Source organism: Chlorocebus sabaeus, chromosome 14, assembly GCF_047675955.1.
Source record: "Chlorocebus sabaeus isolate Y175 chromosome 14, mChlSab1.0.hap1, whole genome shotgun sequence".
NCBI lineage: Eukaryota > Metazoa > Chordata > Mammalia > Primates > Cercopithecidae > Chlorocebus > Chlorocebus sabaeus.
The window spans coordinates 43,734,837-43,755,225 of NC_132917.1; the positions used below are offsets into that span (position 1 = coordinate 43,734,837).

Here is a 20,389-nt window from a genome sequence, read left to right on the forward strand (position 1 = left end):
AGACATAAGTCATACCTGCTTAACATGGTCAATGTCGCCCTTCTCCGCATACGCATTCAATAATGCGAGGTATGTGTCTGGACCAGGCTCAATTCCAGCCTCTCTCATCACTGTGAGAATGTTTTCTGCATTCTCCATATCACTACAAGTTAATCCAAAAAACAGATTACTATGCTCTTGCCAAATGTAATATAGTTATTCAAACTAAAACATACGCTTATTAAAATCAAAAATGCTAAGTATCATTTGGAATTATGTCAGAAAACAAATGTATATTAAACTGGATATATGTTTCTGAAATAAAGATCATAAACATCTGATCCCTCATTAAGAAAAACAATAATTACGCAGACATTAAATAACATATACCTTCTTACATTATGTAGGTTATGACTCAGACTTAACTTACAAGGTAAGAATAACGTTTAGTAAATTACTCTTCAAAAATAAAAATATTTTCCAGAGCAGTTACTTCAGATCAAGCCCAGTTTCTTTTTTCTTTTCTTTTCTTTTTTTTTGAGATAGAGTCTTGCTCTGTCTCCCAGGCAGGAGTGCAATGGCGTGATCTCGGCCCACTGCAATCTCTGCCTCCTGGGTTCAAACAATTCTCCTGCCTCAGAATCCCGAGTAGCTGGGATTACAGGCACCTGCCATCATGCCCAGCTAATTTTTATATTTTTGTAGAGACCAGGTTTCACCACGTTGGCCAGGCTGGTCTTGAACTCCTGACATCAGGTGATCTGCCCACCTCAGCCTCCCCAAAGTGCTGGGATTACAGGTGTGAGCCACTGCGCCCGGCCTATAGCCCAATTTCTAAAAATTCAAATAAAAGATTTGTGGAATAAATGTAAAAGCACATTATAAAAATATTAGTATGCTCTACCTCATATACTACAGATTTTTTTTGAAGGGGTAGACAAACATATTTTAGGAGTAGACAAACATATTTTAGGAACTGTCTACAATAATTTTATCTAATTTAAACCCCACTTAACAAACAAAAAAGGAGTAAAATGACCACTTTAACATTTCAGCCATGTATCACTTAAGAATCAAAACCTTAGGTTAAACATTACCCAGCTCTGGCATGCCCTGTCACAAGGGCACTGAATACTGCCTCTGTAACTGGGAGATCCTTAGTTTTCATAAATCCAAGAATCTTGCTGCAAAGGAAAAACGAAGATACTCATTGCAAGTATTTATCAAGAAAACTCTTTACAACATGTATAGAATTAGGTTAGGCCTTGAGTTACTTTTGTTTTTAAAATATAATAGTAACACACACTTGTTTTAGAAACCACCAAGAAAGAACTGATCCCTTTGATCCCCTTTCCACAAAACCCCACTCTTTAAAGTATCAATAGTCTTGAAGTACTCTTGATACAAATACTAGATTTTTAAAAATCTGATTTGTCTTACACTACTAACTACCCTTGTAAAAGCATAGTTTTGTAAGATTCATTTAGATAAAAATGAAATTATGTATTCCAATTTATCCCTTATTTTCCAAACCTTCCATTCATAAGTAGTAATACATTTTACATAAGCAGAGAAATGGTGCAACTGATTTTCCATTAGTCAGTGGACTAAAGAGACTATTCCCAGTTTTATAAATGAATACAGCTTAAATAGCTAAGAACATTTCCCTTAGGAAATATTTAAAAAAAAAAAAAAAAAAAAGCTTTATAGCTCAACAACTTTATACTTCTCCCTAGTAAATCAAATTTTTAATTAAAACAGCAACTTTTACTTATCTTTTCTCTCTTATGCGATAATTTTATATTTTATGTAAGTCAGATTACCAGATTTGCTAGATTAAAACAGTTCTGAAACAATTTCCTTCATTAGGAAGAAGCTTTAAAACAAAGAGTGAACAGACATTTAGAGTTACAAAATGTACAAATTTGTTCACTTAAATATGTTCATACAGATCCATACCTGGCACCTTCAATATCTCCCATATTACAGTAAGAAGCAATCAATCTCTGGTATGTCACCTGTCAATGAAAATGGGCCAGTTAATTTTACATACACTTTTTTTTCTGAGTAAAGAAAAAAAATGGTGGATGTGAAAATATATATTCACAATAGCAACTACTTACTCGATTTGGTTGAATGTTCGCTTCCTCCATTTTTGCCAGGAAATCAGTTGGTGAGAATTTATATTCATTTTGAAGATAGACTTTAAGTAAAGCATTATAGTGACTCACATCATACACAGCACCTACAAATGAAATTTAAAATCAATGTTTAGAAAAGCATTGAAAATCCTATGCTTTAAAGTGGAACTAAATTTAACAAACAAAAAGAGTAAAACTATCACTTCAGCATTTCACCCATCCATCTTTGCACTCAGACCTATCTACACAGATACTCTGTCACACAGAGCAAACTAAGCATGTAGGACAGTAATTACTGAATTATTGTATAGTCACAAGTAACTGCCTATTCAGATATTAAAAGGCCTCTTACTTAAGAAGTACAAAATTATCTTCCTGTTAGAAAACGCTGACAACACCCTATATTTAAAAGTGACTATAAGATTTTTCTATATAAAGCAGTCCTCACATTACAGACACACTGTGATGAATGGATTGTAACTTCAGTTCTTTCACACAGTAGGACTGTGCTGGCAATTCTGCCACTCAAAGCCTTCATTTGAAGGATGCATTCCATTTTCAGCTAATGAACATGATCCATGGTCTGCTCTTGTTAATGATCGGTATTCCAATGCCCTTTGTTTTCTTTGTATCCCTACTATTTAGGGCCACATCAAATAAGGTTACCACACATCCTTACTCTACTCAGTCATGACATCACAGTCCTTATATCAATTTTGTGGTAACATGACTCATTATATTTTCATGAATTAAATTTCACATCTTTATTCTACTGCCTGTGACCGTATAGGCCTACGGTCAGTATTTAGGGGTCAGATTATGAGATTTTAGGCAGCAGAGACCTGCTCCATTAAATTAATACACATTTTTATCTTAACAGATACGTTTCTTTCATACTCACTATGTTTCAGGCACTATGCTAAGTGTTCTACATATACTGGCTCACTTAAACTTCACAACAACTTTGAGACACTACTATCACCCCCATCTTACAGATAGCTTAGATCTGTCAACAGCTCATTCTGTAATTTTGGACAACTTACTTAAACTAAAAGATCTCTTGGACCTTTATAAATCTGTAAACAAGAGTCAAAGTTGCGAAGTACAAGGTTTCTGGCAATATTAATTCAACAAGTATGTATCAAATGCCATTATACACAAAGCATCATGCTACCGGCAAAGCAGGAAAATAAAGAAGCTATGGATTTTAATCCTCATAAAGCATACACTTATATAGGAGAGACCTATTTGTAAATAATTTTAAAATAATGACACATTGTCAATCTTTCTATGGAGGTATCAATATTATTACTGCTGTGTAATGCTTTTTTCTATTTTAGAATGTAACCTTTCTCCCAGTTCAATGACTTACTGACACACAGAAATTTCTAATTTTTAGAGATTGAATACTTTAGCTTTACTATTCTGCTCCTTTTATACTTATAAAATCCTTTTCCATTCTGAAATTCAACATTTATTTATATATTTTTTAACTTAAAAAAAATCAACTTATCAAAATGTATTCCAGATGTATCCAAAACTATGAAGGAAGAATCTGTCTTTATCCTATAGTTTTTTCACATAGGTCCTACACACTTTTTGAAGGACAGTTGTAAATATTTTATTTATTTGTGGCCATACTTTCTTGGATTCTTGTATCCATTTTCTTTTATAACTAGAAGAGGTATGGATTCTTAAACATTTAGTAAGTCAGCTAATTACTGTGAGTTGATTTTCTGGGATTTTACAGATTAAACAATCACATCATCTAAAAATGATAATTTCTTGTACTGTTTCACATTTTATTTCATTGCATTATACAAGATTGTTGTTGGTTTTAGATTTTTAACACATTAAAGAAGCATCCTTCTATATGTTAAGATTTTTTAAAATCAGGAATGAACATTAAATTTTATTAAACGATCTTTTTTCAAATTATTTTTTGAATATGTACTACATTACATGACTTAAAATTGAAAAGGTATAAAAAGGTAGAGTAAAACCTGTATCCAGTGTTCATCATCCTTCCAGAAACATTTTAATACTGTATACACATGCACATGTATAAACATTTTTCTTCAAAATACTATCATTCTATACATTCTGGTCTACACCTTAATTTTTATTTATACTCTGGAGAACACCCCCATTGGTATATAAAGAGCTTCATTTCTTAAAACAGTAACACAGTAATCTATTTTATGGGTACTCCACAATTTATTTACCTAATCCCCTAGAGAGGAATATTTGAATTGGTTCCAATTTCTTACTACTACAAACAAGCTACAATGAAGAATATCCTTTTGCATCTGTGAGTCTATCTGTATCTAAATTCAAACAAATAGAACTGCTTGGTAAAATGGTATGTGCATTTATAACTTTGACAGACAAACCGGCTATTTTGTTCTTTTTCTTTTTTAACTTACCATACTTGTAACACTTGTTATGAAAAATTATTTATTGTTAATGCCCCTAGATGTCACTATACCTCACCAAATAAATATTACCAAAAAATTATGAATCAAGTAGCCCTTCCATAAAACTGAATTATAGCATTTATGTAAACAAACATTTTTTTGCAAAAAGAAAAAATATCTACACCTTTTATACACATCATATATTTAAACAATCATACCTAATTTCTGAAGTTTGTCCCATATCCTATGAGCAAATTCTGTTCTCTCTTCAAGCTTTAGTTCAGGCAAGAGAGAACCACAGCTACGTAGTAGAAGCAAGGCATGACTACTACCTGGGCCACCTGTGGAAAAAAGGTTAATGGATAACACTTAACATAGTAGCAGTATCATATAGATAAATATCAAAATTTAAACAGAAATCTATAAGCATTCAAAAATCTCCCGGCTCAAATTGAGAGTGTCCATAAATTAGAAAAATCCTATCCTAATGTACAATGTTACTAAGTTACAAGTCAAACTTTTGTTTTTTTTGTTTTTTTTTTTTTTGAGATGGAGTCTCGCTCTGTCGCCCAGGCTGGAGTGCAGTGGCCGGATCTCAGTTCACTGCAAGCTCCGCCTCCCGGGTTCACGCCATTCTCCTGCCTCAGCCTCCTGAGTAGCTGGGACTACAGGCGCCCGCCACCTCGCCCGGCTAGTTTTTTTTTTGTATTTTTTAGTAGAGACGAAGTTTCACCATGTGAGCCAGGATGGTCTTGATCTCTTGATCTCCTGATCTCGTGATCCGCCCGTCTCGGCCTCCCAAAGTGCTGGGATTACAGGCTTGAGCCACCGCGCCCAGCCACAAGTCAAACTTTTAATATTAGTCTGCTTTCTTAAGAAATCTAAGTTACAAAATCTATATAATCTGCAAGATTGTATCAAACACAAAAATACAAATAATCTAATTTATAGGCAATGCTTGTTACAATTCAAAGGCTAAACTTCTCAGTATCCTATGAAAATAGTATAAAGGGCCAGGCGCAAATCCCAGCACTTTGGGAGGCTGAGGCGGGCAGATCACCTGAAGTCGGGAGTTTGAGACCAGCCTGATGAACATGGAGAAACCCCGTCTCTACTAGAAACATAAAATTAACTGGGTGAGATGGCACATGCCTGTAATCCTAGCTACTTGGGAGGCTGAGGCAGGAGAACTCTTGAACCCGTGAGGCGGAGGCTGCATTGAGCCGAGATTGAGTCGTTGCACTCCAGCCTGGGCAATAAGAGCAAGACTCCATTTCAAAAAAGAAAGAAAGAAAATACTGTAAAGCAGTGTAATTACCATCCATGAATAGAAAAGTTAGGTTCATAATCAGCTACAATATAAGCTTCCCTCTCCCTACATCTGTAAGCTTTATCTACATATCTCTGAAAGCTGACTTTAAAACAAAGCAAAAATAAACCACTTAGTGTGATTCCATTTATACAAAGTATCTAGAGTAGTGCAAACCTACAGGGACAGAAAATAACTAGTGGTTGCCTAGGGCTGGAAGGGATGAGGAGTTGGGGAATTGCTTTTTGAGGTGATGAAAATGTTCCAAAATTTATTGCAGTGATGGATAAATAAATAAGAGAGAGAATGTGACACAGGTTCTTTAAATGTACGTAACTATAGTAATAATTGATACTTCTTTGGTATCTCTCACCATCAGATTCTATATCTACGCTTCTAAGTGTGTCTGAAACCCATGAATAGGCTCTTTTTTTTTTTTTTTTTTTTTTTGAGACGGAGTCTGGCTCTGTCGCCCAGGCTGGAGTGCAGTGGCCGGATCTCAGCTCACTGCAAGCTCCGCCTCCCGGGTTTACGCCATTCTCCTGCCTCAGCCTCCGGAGTAGCTGGGACTACAGGCGCCCGCCACCTCGCCCGGCTAGTTTTTTGTATTTTTAGTAGAGACGGGGTTTCACCGTGTTCGCCAGGATGGTCTCGATCTCCTGACCTCGTGATCCGCCCGTCTCGGCCTCCCAAAGTGCTGGGATTACAGGCTTGAGCCACCGCGCCCGGCGAATAGGCTTTTAAGAAGCTACTGAATCCTCTTAAACTGCATGCAAAATTATGCATATGTTTGCATGAGGTTTTTGGGGGTCGGGGACACGGAGTGAAGGACCTATAGCTTGCATCAGGCATTAGTGACCCAAACAGATTTTTAGTAGCTAATTGAAAATGCAAGGAAAATAATGGAAATCTGTCATATGTGATCATCTTACAGAAACCTGACACTCTACAATGGAAAGTAAGAAAAACTAGTATCTTCCAAGACACTTACTACTAAAAGTGACTCCATAAACTAGGAAAAGCAAAAAGGCAATTTTTATTTTCTGATTTGGAATAAATATCTAGACCAGGCATGGTGGCCCATGCCTGTAATTCCAGCACTTTGGGAGGCCAAGGCAGGTAGATCACGAGATCAGGAGTGCGAGACCGGCCTGGCCAACATGGTGAAACCCTGTCCCTACTAAAAAATACAAAAATTAGCTGGGCGTAGTGGCATGCGTTGGTAGTCCCAGCTACTTGGGAGGCTGAGGCAGGAGAGGTGCTTGAACCCGGGAGGCAGAAGTTGCAGTGAGCCGAGATTGTACCACTGTACTCCAGAATGGGCGACAGAGCGATACCCCATCTCAAAAAACAAACAAACAAACAAAAATTTTAAAATGTTTTAGTTACTCCAAACTTTGCCCAGATGAGCTGACAAGATAGAAATCACAATCATAACATAAATGACAATCAACAGAATATAACAAAGAAAATTAAAGTATCAAATAAGCTACTCTGTAATGAGCTGACCCTCAAACAAGTATTTATTTAGGTTGATGCGAAAGTAATTGCAGCCATTATGTTTAATGGCAAAAACTGCAATTACTTTTGCACCAACCTAATATTTAAGACTTTTTGTGTTTTAAAGACAGATGTCTCTCTCTATCACCCAGGCTGGAGTGCAGTGGTGCGATCTTAGCTAACTACAACCTCTGCCTTCTGGGTTCAAGCGATTCTCCTGCCTCAGCCTCGCGAATAGCCGGGACTACAGGCACGCACCACCATACCTGGCTAATTTTTGTATCTTTAGTAGAGATGGGGTTTTGCCATGTTGACCAGGCGGGTGTCAAACTCTTGGCCTCAAGAGATCTACCTACCTCCCAAAGTGCTGGTATTACAGGCCTGAGCCACTGTGTCCAGCCAAAGGTCAACTTCATGAACAGGAAATTTTGACATACCTGAGCGGCAGGTGTCATCAAAGACTTTTTGTAGAAGCATCTTTGGAATGTGGCCAGTTCTTCGAACAGAATTATCTAGTCTCATCAGAGCCCAATCAAAGTGATTGGCAATCCTTCTAGAAGAAAAAGTAGACTCCTCTTGAATATCCTTTTTTTCAGCAGCAATGACATACAGCCTGGCTGGGCTCAGTAGTCCTCTAAAAAATGAAACATAATTAATAATAGTCAGTTGCTACCTATTTAGGTCATTTTTTGGACAAAACTTACACAAATTTTTAAATTAGTTATTAAACACCTAAAATCACAGTACAATACCAAAAATAAAGGTATGAACTAATAGGAAAGAAAGTTTTAGCTTTTGCTTTAGATAAAATCATATACACACATACATAAATTATATGCACAGTAAATCTCCTGAATAATTGAGAGCATTTTGGTAACTTTGAACATGGAATCATTTCAAAATCAGATGGAAATAAGGTGTGTTTTGCCGGGCGCGGTGGCTCAAGCCTGTAATCCCAGCGCTTTGGGAGGCCGAGGCGGGTGGATCACGAGGTCAGGAGATCGAGACCATCCTGGCTAACATGGTGAAACCCTGTCTCTACTAAAAAATACAAAAAACTAGCCGGGCGAGGTGGTGGGCGCCTGTAGTCCCAGCTACTGGGAGGCTGAGGCCGGAGAATGGCGTAAACCCGGGAGGCAGAGCTTGCAGTGAGCTGAGATCCGGCCACTGCACTCCAGCCTGGGTGACACAGCGAGACTCCGTCTCAAAAAAAAAAAAAAAAAAAAAAAAAAAAAAGGAAATATGGTGTGTTTTAAGTGTTTTTTAAATCTCTCTTAACCAAAACAAGGTAATGAAAGATGAAGCAGTTTATGCTGCAAAGCTCTTCTCACCTCTGTAAATAAGACGAAATCTAAAATATATCCAAAATTTTTATAACTACCTTTAAGTTTTCTAGGTATAAGCTTACTATGAATTTAAAAGAAGACCAATGTCCAGGTTAAAATAAGGCAGTTTCTTTTTTTTTTTTAAAGGATAATTTAGGCCCAAATAATTTCTAATCTGTCTAAATAAAGTTGAAACACTTTAGAGTGATAATACTCTTAATTCTTATTTGCTGTGCAACTGTCAAAATGTTAGCTGTATTCTTTCCTAATTATTTAAAACAACTGCCACCAAAAATAAATAAAGTGTTAAACATCGTTAATTTTAAGGAAGCCAGAAGGGAAAGAAAATGATTACAAATTAGGTACGGTCAGAATTGTACATTATGTGTTTATAAAGAGCAAGCAATCTTTAAACCATTCACTATTTTAGTAATGGAGTCGAATATGCAAGTCAAATGCTCTCTAACATGAAATCTGAGGGATTCTATGCTGTACCATTTTTTTAAAATAAACACATTTTTTTACAGACTGACTAGGAACAAAAAAACCACAATTTTTTAGAGTATTTTTAGGTTTATAGAAAAATTGTGCATTAAGTAGAGTTCCCATATATTTTCTTCTCTAGGCTATTCTAGGTAAAAATATAAAAAATATTTTTATCTGTTCTATATAAAAAAATGTACCTGATTTAAAAGTATCAGATAAAAAATAATTCTTATGTGTGAAGGAAAACTTATCAATCTGAGTTGAATTTAAAAATGCTTTCTCTGTATTTAAACATCACTTTTAACAAGTGATTTCTAATTCTCAGTGGTTTACATATTTGTTGCCAATATCTTAGTTACAGCAGCCACTAAATACATTACACACTAAGTATATAATAACTAAGTATAATATAATCATATTTTTCAGACATACACATTTTCATCACAACGGTGACTTTAAAAATAAAACTTACATTTCTGTCTTATGTTATTAATCTGAAAAAACCAGTCACAAATTGAATAATCAAGTATGTGATGTTTTATTAAAGGAAGCTATACTAGAAGTTTCACCTCAAGGTTATATAAAACGAGGCTGTAATTGATACTAGACTAGAAATTCTACCACTGTGATCTGGGAGAAATCATGACTCTAAACATTAGTGATTCCACCATCCAGGTGGAAAATAATGGAAAAAAATCAGGATACTGACTCAGTAAGACAATGTCTTATTTTTGTAAGACTAATGATCAGCACATTGTAGATGGCTAATAGACTCAAGTTTGTTAAACGAGCTGAATTAACCTACAAACCACAGAAGATATACTCTTAAACAAAATATGTATCCCTTACCTCCAAAAGGCATTTATCTGGTTGCTATATCAGTTGTTACTAAACTATCCCCTTCTTAATGTTCGGTAAGCACAAAGTGACATTATTTTTCAATTACCCAGGACATGACAGTTTGGAGGAGTATGCAATAATATTATTCAACAACAAAAGCTGATTGATAGAAATTTCAAAATTGTGACGTCTATTTGCCAAAGTTTTTTACACAACGCGAATCTGATAAACTGTTAAAGAGCAAAAATAAAACTTCCACTACAGGATATTTTTTAAATTTAAGAGGAGACAAACTCAAATTTCAGGAAGAAAACAGATGTTTATAAACCAGCACATTGTTCTAGGCAAATTTTTCTCATACACATGTCTTTACTGCAGCCAAGACTCCTTCACAGAAGCGTGCTTGGCTTTTTAGTTAAGTAGAAACATGAATCTGTTATAAAATAAACTGGGGTAGAGGAAGGATTACATATTTAACCAAAGAAGTCTTGACTCTTCAGTTATATGGTCCAGAACTGATTTTAAATTTACTCTAATACATCCTGGAAACAAGAGTTTCACAGCCTGGAGCAATGGGTATGTCGTGACAGAAAGGAAAGAACAGAACAAGTCCAGGGGTGAAGGTGGGCCCTGCAAGAAGACCACACCCACCAGGCTTGCACAAGCTGGAGCACAATGCCTCCAAATGCTAAGGACCAAAATTGACATAACCACGTAAGGGGAAATCATTGTATCATCTCATCCAAGTATCATACTGGCTCCTTTCCACTTCTTAGTTGAATGTCTCAGGTTCCCTTCACAGACTCCAGCTCCTACCACTAATATTCAAATTACCCATAAATGTTTTCTTGTAAAATCTGCCATTTAAAGTTATTATCTCTCAGCTTTTTTAAAAAAATTAAGGTGGGTTTTTTTTTTTTAGCTCTTTAATAGAAACTGTCTTACAGTTGAGTGTCCATTTAAAAAAAAAAAAAAAAATATATATATATATATAAATAAAACAGACCAGATTATCCTACTAAGCAGGCTTCCGTGGGACCCTCCCCCCTACTTTTAAGTATGTACCATTTAAAAAAAAAAAAAACAAAACACCATTTTTTGATAAGCAGAGACTGACTAGAAAAAAACCAACTTTTTAGAGTGTTTTTAGGTTTACAGAAAAATTGTACAGAAAGAAGAGTTCCCATATACTTTCTTCTCCCTCCTGTTTCCTCTAGTAACATTTTGCTTTAGTGTGGTATACTTGTTACAACTGATGAACCAATGTTGATACATTATCCATCAACCAAGGTCCATAATTTACATTAGAGTTCACTGTGTGCATACATGTTTTGACAAACATATGACATGATACCTTCACAGTATCACACGAAATAATTTCACCACCTAAAAATGCCCCGTGCTCTCTATTCATTCCTTCCACCCTCTTTCCAAACCCCTGGCAACCACTGATTTTTACCTGTCTCCAGTTTTGCCTTTTCTAGAATGTCATATGGTTGTATCATACAGCATGCTGCCTTTTCAGATTGGCTTCTTTCACCTAGCAACAAACATTTACGGTTCCTCCATGTCTTTCCACGGCATGACGGCGCACTTCTTTTCATTGTTGAATAATGCTCTTTTGTACAGATATACATAATTTGTTTACCCATTTGCCTACTGAAGGACATCCTGGTTGCTTCCAATTTTTTGACAATTATGAATAAAGCTGCTATAAACATTTGTGTGAAGGTTTTGGTATGGATATAAATTTTGAACTCACTTGGGTAAATACCTCTACATTTAGCTTTGTAAGAAACTACCAAACTATCTTCCAAAATAGCTATACCATTTTGCTTTCCTACTAGCAATGAATGAGAGTTCCTGTTGTCCTACATCCTTGCCAGTACTTGGGGTTTTCGATGTTTTGCTGGATTGTTGCCATTCTGATAGTGGTATCTCATTGTCGTTTTAATTTATATTTCTCTGTGACATAAGCTGTTGAACATCTTTTCATATGCTTATTTGCCATCTATATGTCTTTTCTGGTGAAGTATTTTCTGCCAATTTTTACTTATTTTATTTTGAGATGGAGTCTTGCTCTGTCCCCCAGGCTGGAGTGCAGTGGTGCTATCTCAGGTCACTGCAACCTCTGCCTCAGGATTCAATCGATTCTCCTGCCTCAGCCTCCTGAGTAGCTGGGATTACAGGCACACACCACCATGCCCAGCTAATTTTTATATTTTTCATAGAGACGGGGTTTTACCATGTTGGCCAGGCTGGTCTCAAACTCCTGGCCTCAAGCAATCTGCCCACCTTGGCCTCCCAAAGTGCTGGGATTACAGGCGTGAGCCACCATGCCCAGGCCATACACGTTCTTAAAACTCTTCTCTCCCCTTTTTTTCTTCTTCACTGATATTATGAATCAGTTTAGTGTCACTTTAGAGCTATGAAGAGTTTAAAGGGAGATACAGGTAGAAGATAGAAGAGGCATTATTAATAGCTAATGTCTATCACGTGCTTAATTTGTGCTGGGTATGAGAAAATTGTAACTTACAAATGAAAAAACTGAAGCAACTTGCCCAAAGTCATCACAGTTAAAACTAATGATAGGGCCAGGGTTAGCACTCAGACGGTCTCATTCTGAAATGAACTCAATGTGGCAAAAGGGCATCAAAGAAACTAATCTGGTTGCAATGGGGTGTTCACACCAGAAAGTGGTAAAAAATTAAACCTAGACAGTGAGTGAGACTAGATAATGGAAAGTCTCCAGTGGCAGACAAATAAGGGATTTGGATTTTATGACATACTTGTAAAGTACAAAACTAGCTTTCATAGAGCTGCTCTCTCAACTTACTTTGTTGCACTATAATGTGGAAATACAGGGAGCTCAAATTCATCTCTTACGTTTTCACCAATCCCTAATTTAACTATTCCACTTGGGTTTTCTTTAGCCTGTTGATACGCTGGATCATGTGGATTGATTTTCAAATGTTGAACCAGCCTTGCACACTTGGAATAAATCCCACTTGATCAAGGTACATAATTCTTTTTATATACTGCTGGAGCCTCCTGAGTGTTAATGTAGCCAAAATTCAAAAAGATAATGCCTCCTTTTAAAAATTGTTGATATTCCCTTCAAATTTCTCCACTGCAACCAACTATTCCACTAATAAATTGTTCCCTCAAACTCAAAATCTTAGACTAACTATTTTATTGGGCAAACTCAGCCTTTACATCCCATCTATTGAGTGCTTAGATGTCTGAGGCTCTTGTTGAACTCAGAACACATGGATTTCTGCAACAAATCTTTAGTTTCTCAGGCTTCAGCCTCTCTTCATACAACTGCCAGATCAACCATCCTCAAAACCATCTTTTTTCAAAAATCCTGTCATTGTTCTTTACTTATCACATCAATTCTGTTCGCCCATTTATTAATTCAAAAAATATGTATTAAGCGCTTTCTTTTTATTGAGCGCTTTCTATGTATAAGGCACTGGCTAGAATCTTATCTAGTAACAAATCTAATAAATTAGACTTTTAAAAAATACCAATTGTGGTAAATGCTATCAAGAAACAAGGGGCCAGGCGCAGTAGTTCAAGCCTGTAATCCCAGTACTTTGGGAGGCCGAGGCAGGCAGATCACTTGAGGTCTTGAGACCAGCCTGGCCAACATGGTAAAACCTCATCTCTACTAAAAATACAAAAATTAGTCTGGCATGGTGGCAGGCACCTGTAATCCCAGCAACTTGGAAGGCTGAGGTGGGAGTAATGATTGAACCCAGGAGGCAGAGGTTGCAAGTGAGCCAAGATCGCGCCACTGCACTCCAGCCTGGGAGACAGAGAGACACTGTCTCAAAAAAAAAGCTGGGCGCAGTGGCTCACACCTGTAATCCCAGCACTTTGGGAAGCCAAAGTGGGCGGATCACCTGAGGTCAGGAGTTCGACCAGCCTAACCAACATGGAGAAACCCTGTCTCTACCAAAAATACAAACGTAGCCAGGCCTGGTGGCGCATGCCTATAATCCCAGCTACTCGGGAGGCTAAGGCAGGAGAATTGCTTGAACCTGGGAGGCAGAGGTTGTGGTGAGCTGAGATCATGCCATTGCACTCCAGCTTGGGAAACAAGAGCAAAACTCCGTCTCAAAAAAAAAAAAAAAAAAACTCTACTGCTCAATAAATAATAACTGTTTTATTATACAAGGTGCTCAATAAATGCCTCTGAGTTTGTTTTTGTTTTTGAGACAGAGTCTCGCTCTGTTGCCTAGGCTGGAGTGAGTGCTGCAGTTATGATCTCAGCTCACTGCAAGCTCCACCTCCCGGGTTCACGCCATTCTCCTGCCTCGGCCTCCCAAGTGCTGGAACTACAGGCGCCGGCCACCATGCCCAGCTAATTTTTTTTATTTTTTTTAGTAGAAACAGCGTTTCACCGTGTTAGCCAGGATGGTCTCAATCTCCTGACCTCGTGATCCGCTCACCTCGGCCTCCCAAAGTGCTGGGATTACAGGTGTGAGCCACCATGCCTGGTCAAATGCCTCTGGGTTTTTTAAATAGCTTTTTTTTTTTTTTTTAATTTTTTTTTTTTTTTTTTGAGACAGGTCTCATTCTGTTGTCCAGGCTGAAGTGCAGTGGTGCAATTATGGCTCACTGCAGCTTTGAACTCCTGGCCTCAAGCAATCCTCCCACCTCAGCCTCAGCTCCCAAATAGCTAGGACTACAAGTGCATGCCACCACAGCTGACTACTTTCTTTTTTTCTAAAGATAGGGGTCTCACTATGTTGCCCCGGCTGGTCTCAAACTCCTGGCTTCAAGTGATCCTCCTGCCTCAGACTCTGAAAATGCAGAAACTACTGGGCCTGGCCTAAAAAATCTTTTATAATGCTAAGTCCCAAAGAACTTTCTCCGTCTAAGAATTCAATTCTCCAAAAAGTTTTGACAAATTTAGCTACCCCAGTTTTATGCTTCATGGCAAATCATAGAATTTTAGACTAAAAAAGCTACGGGCCACCCTTCTACACTTGATAACCACCTCCTGGCCTGAAATACCAATCCACTCCTTTCCACCTAGCCAGATTTCCCTTCCATCTTCCAGGATCCTCCAGTCAAACGGGATGCTTCCTTTGTCTCACCTATGGAGGAAGTGATGCAAAGTCAGTTAACCAGATTGGGACCAATGATGTGACATGGAGAAAGACACTCTTTTGAAGATCCCTTCCAGATGCATTCTGAGATCTTCCATGTTTACTTACCTGTGAAAGTCTTTAAATCCCAAGTTTATAATATATCATGTACTGTCTTTTAAAAAAATGTTTTTGTCCAAAGTAATCCCTTCACCATCTAAAACACAACAGTCTGGACCTCATTCTGCACCCAATGAAAACTACCATGGCACTTAACTGTAAACAGGAAAATGACAAGATCAAAAATGTAACATATGTAAAAGACTTGTAACATTATGTTACAACATATGTAAAATGTTTCAGAAATGTGAATCATGGTATCTGGAGTTGAATCCCAACTTGAGGTCTTGAATAAATTATCTTTCTAACCGTTTCCTAATTTGCAATAACCCATGAAAATTGAAATGTTTGTATGATGGTATGTTTACAAACACACTTTGAAAATAATAAACATCAGGCCAGGTGCAGTGGCTCACGCCTGCAATCCCAGCACTTTGGGAGGCCAAGGTGGGTGGATCACCTGAGGTCAGGATTTCGAGACCAGCCTGGCCAACATGGCAAAATCCCATCTCTACTAAAAAAAAATACAAAAATTAGACGGACATGGTGGCACATGCCTGACGTCCCAGCTACTTGGGAGGTTGAGGTGGGAGAATCGCTTAAACCTGGGAGGCGGAGGTTGCAGTGAGCCGAGATGGCCCCATTACACTCCAGCCTGGGTTAGCAGAGCGAGACCCCGTCTCGGGGGGGGGGGGGGGGGGGAGGTAATAAATGTCTACTCTAAAGGTACCATTGTTTACCCTAATCCCCAAATCTACTTTTCTTAATTCTGCTAATACTCTCACCAATCTTCTGTTATCTTTCTCTCAAGAAAAGCATCTTTTCTTCAGTTCTGCACTACCTCATTGAAGTCCTATTACTCCTAATTTGCAATACCAGTGTTGTTCTATCCCTACATTCCGTTTCTCCTAATCTACATAAACTTTGCCAAAATCTGTACTTAAAATCCTCCAATGACTTCCAGTCATCAAATAACCTACCTTCTAAGCAATCTTGGTAGTCAGAAGAAATCAACTGGCCTTTGCGGTATCAACTTCCACCACACCCACACAGCTACACAGGATAAATGGTCTCCAAGTCTCTTCATGCTCTTCTCTAATTTTGGACCATTCTGAATATCCACTACCATGTGTCCTCTAAAACTCAATGTCCCCCTGCCATAAAACAAATGGGACTGCTCCTCTCTCTGAAATACCATAATATTATATTCTTCTCTTATGGACAGCATGTCTAATAGTTGTACATGTGCCTGTCCAGCCCTGTGATTGATAAATCTATACTCACAGAGCAGAGGCTGAATCTTACAGATTTCACAACCCCAAAGGACCCATCAGGTTCTTTTTTTTTTTTAAACTGAGATGGAGTCTCACTCTGTAGCCCAGGCTGGAGTGTAATGGCGCAATCTTGGCTCACCACAACCTCCGCCTCCTGGGTTCAAGCAGTTCTCCTGCCTCAGCGTCCTAAGTAGCTGGGATTACAGGCATGGGCCACCACGCCTGGCTAACTTTTATTTAGATACTTTTTTTTTTTTTTTTTTTTTGAGACAAGGGTCTCACTCTGTCACCTGCCCCGATCTTGGCTCACTGCAAGCTCCACCTCCCAGATTCATGCTATTCTCCCACCTCAGTCTCAGTAGCTGGGACTACAGGCGCCCGCCACCATGACGCTCAGCTAATTTTGTTTTTGTATTTTTAGTAAGAGACGGGGTTTCACCATGTTGGCCAGGCTGGTCTCAAACTCCTGACCTCAAGTGATCCACCCGCCTCCGCCTCCCAAAGTGCTGGGATTAAAGGCATGAACGATAGCATGGACCCATCAGATTCTTAATATTTGCAGAAGATTTTTCTAAAATGAGAGTTTTCTAAAAGTTTTCTTCCAACTTTAGAAATAAAAATCATGCCATCCCATCAAAGAACAATATATGATTTTCACTTTTAGGCCAATCATTAGTCTAGATCTACTTCCAAACAGATTTAGCTCAAAGCTTATCTTTCCTCTGAAGTACACACGTATTATGCTAAAAACTATCACGCAAAGAATATATAAGCAGCCCTGATCCAGAAATGCAAGGAAAATGTATGTGAGAAAGCAAGAGTATTTATCTCCTCACAGAGAACAGAGTAAGAGCTGGTTTATAAGAAAGCATCTATTTGAAAAATAGATGTACTGAAATGGGAAAATGAAGAGTAAAACCACATATAGGCTATACTTCTTGGTGCTACAATTTTGAAAACAGATTACTAATGAATGTCTAAAAATTTCACTGCTAATACTCATTTGTCCTCAGGACATTCCTGGAAATCAAGCTCAGGGTGAATTTGTGTAGACACACTGCACTGCATGGATCGGTTAAATATCCCTTCAATCTCCTCCAGTTTACCATCTTCCTTCTTCAGTGTCTTAAGATTTTCATTGATTTACTCAACAAACATTTGACACCTACTACATGCCACAAAGTTAACACCAGAGAAAACAAAAGGAGTAAGACACAGTATCTGCCTTCAAGGAACTTACAGCCAGCTGTATCTGCCTTCAAGGAACTTACAGCCAGCTCCAGAGTGTTGGTGAGTGCACATGTCATAGTGTTAATGGGTGCTTTCATGATACAAGGTCTAAGAGGAGGCACAAGAAAGGAGCCGTCAAATGGGAGAAGCAGTCAAGTTAAAGTTCAACAGAGATGGGGGACACCTGACTAAGGAGGAAGGGGAAACACATTCCAAGAGTCAACATCACACTCAAAGGCAAGGAAATATACAACATGGCCCATCAAAGCTTTGTAGATCCACAGACAAGCACTAGACCTACAAAATCAGAATTTGCATTTTAAGAGCCCCAGGCAATCATGCTTACTAGAGTTTGAGAAGCCCTGCTGTAGAGCACTTCAAAGTAGTAGTCTGGTATGGCTAGAACACAGGATGCCATGGTAAGGAACTCACAAGAGATGATGCTCCAGAGGCAACTCCAGCTCATAAAGCACCTGTGCTAAAGAGTCTGGGTATCATTCTGGACCCAATGGAAGTCACCACAATGCTTAAGTGTAAGTAGGAAAATGACATGATCAAATTACCAGGGAGACTAGGGAATGATGATGGGGTTGGAGGAAAAGGGATGCATTTCAAATCAAGCAGATCTAACAGGGCTTAATCATTTGTGCAATCAATAAATGGGGGGTGAAGGGAGTAAGAGATGAATGAGAAAACAAACATGTAGATATCCAGGATCTTTCTGGAAGGCAGGTAGAAACAGCAACATTCATGAAAACAGGGAACGCAAGAGGAATAGATGTGAGAAGGAGGAGGAGTCCAATTTGAGCTGTGTTGGCTTTGAAGTACCTATAGTTCAAGCAGGTGGATGCGTCTAGTAGACGGTCCATATCTGGGAGAAACATCATCAGATAGGTAAGTAATGACCTGAAAAATGAAAAAGGTCACAAAAGAGAATGAAAACACTGAGAAAACACAGAAGGACCACGGGTAAAACTACCAAGAACATCAGCATTTAATAGGTGAACAGAAGAAAGAGGAATGAAGCAAATGAGACAAATCCTAAAGAGAAGAGAATCTAGAAAAAAGGTGTCATCAATACTGAGAAAAGGGTCTCATGAAGGGGAAAATGGAAGACAGAGTAATATGCGAGGTTGAGGCCTCAAAAGTGGATTTGGTAATTAAAAGAGGTCCTCTGAAAAAGTTAAATAAACATACATCTTACACATACACAAGTCAGTAAAAGGATAGCTATCAACTAATGGCTCTCTGGTTGACAAAAATTAAGGGTGATTTTTAGTTTACTGTTCCCACCACCCAGGTTTTCCAACTATTCCTCGAGGTACTTTGAGGAATAATTTTTGCAACTGTTCCTCAAGGCACTTTTGAAATAATTTGTCAAAAATACAATTAAAAAATCAATAAACAAGATAATAATAGTCTTTGACAGTGGTGTGACTGCAGTGAGTAGGAAAGGGAATGAAAAGTGAGGAAATCAGAGACAGAGAATTATGGATAGGGAAGAGACTGAGAAGCTTCTAGAGTAAATAGAGTTCCAGGAAAGGTTCTATGTTTCAGGTGGGCAAGATCTGGGCATGCTTACAGGCTGTGGGGTAGGAGACTATATACAGTCCCCAGAGTTCAGGAAAAAGAGGGAACAATTACCTTTATTGCCTGTTATCACCTGAACACACAGCGGTGAACAAGACAAAGTCCTGCTCTCATGAAGCTTACCTTCTACTAAGGAAAAAAAAAACACAGAGAAATAAGTAATGATATCAGACAAGTGAGGTGTGCCACGAATAAATCTAAAATAGGACTGGCATGTTTTGGATTGAGTGTTGAGGTAAGGCTTCTCTGACATTTGAGATCTGAATGACAAGAAAGCAACTTTACAAAGATAAGTGGGAAAGGCCTTTACAGATAATGAAACTGAGGAACTGAGAGGTTAGTAAGATGTCTGAGATTATGCAGTAAGTAAACAGAACCCAGGTCTGATGAACACCTAGACCACCCTTTCTACTAAACTGTGTTCTCTTTATTCAGTTCTCCTCAAATGCAACAGTAAAGATAAAAGAAAATGTGGACCTTCCCCTGACCTTACAGAAATGCTGAGGACTACAATAATAAGAGTAATGGGCACAACTTTCTCTGAAAGCCAAGAGATGCATGTAGTTCTGCGCTCAGAGGCATGATTTCAGAAAGTTAACTGTTCAAGTCTAATATGAAAACACAGGCAGGCTCCAATTACAAGTAGGTTACATTCCAAAGACTATAAGTTGTTAAGAAATCATAAATTATTTTCTCCACGTAATTTTACGGCGAGATTAGGTGGTCAGGCTGGTCCACGAAGGTCCGCATAACAACCTAAGTAGTAGTTATGACTACTGTAGTAACCAACAAAGCACTTACTATGCATCAGGCCCTATACTAAGTGCTAAATACAGATAATTCTGAAATATTCCTAACACCATTACTACTCCCATCTTATAGCTAAGGTAACTGAGGCCTGGAGATGTTAAGTAACTTGTCTAATGGCATAATGCAGATAAATTGAGGATAAAATGCAGATAAAACTGGAGTAGGCTGCAGTCTGGGCCCAGCCTACTGCAGATCCCTGGCTCTCAGTCCTTATGCAAGCTCTCAAAGTACCTTAATTTATAAGCATCAGTCTTTCAAAATCATTTTTT

At 38.2% G+C, this 20,389-nt stretch overlaps 1 protein-coding gene across 1 annotated transcript in view; it reads right to left on the bottom strand.

The window, feature by feature from the left end:
• LRPPRC (leucine rich pentatricopeptide repeat containing) overlaps positions 1–20,389 on the bottom strand; it is a 115,866-nt gene that overhangs the window by 94,081 nt on the left and 1,396 nt on the right. Inside the window, exons 2-7 of the mRNA XM_007970785.3 lie at positions 7,784–7,980; positions 4,756–4,878; positions 2,103–2,224; positions 1,939–1,997; positions 1,077–1,163; positions 16–142 (exon numbers count right to left, since the gene is read on the bottom strand). Coding sequence (XP_007968976.2) covers positions 16–142; positions 1,077–1,163; positions 1,939–1,997; positions 2,103–2,224; positions 4,756–4,878; positions 7,784–7,980 — 715 coding nt within the window. The remainder of the gene's footprint in view (positions 1–15; positions 143–1,076; positions 1,164–1,938; positions 1,998–2,102; positions 2,225–4,755; positions 4,879–7,783; positions 7,981–20,389) is intronic.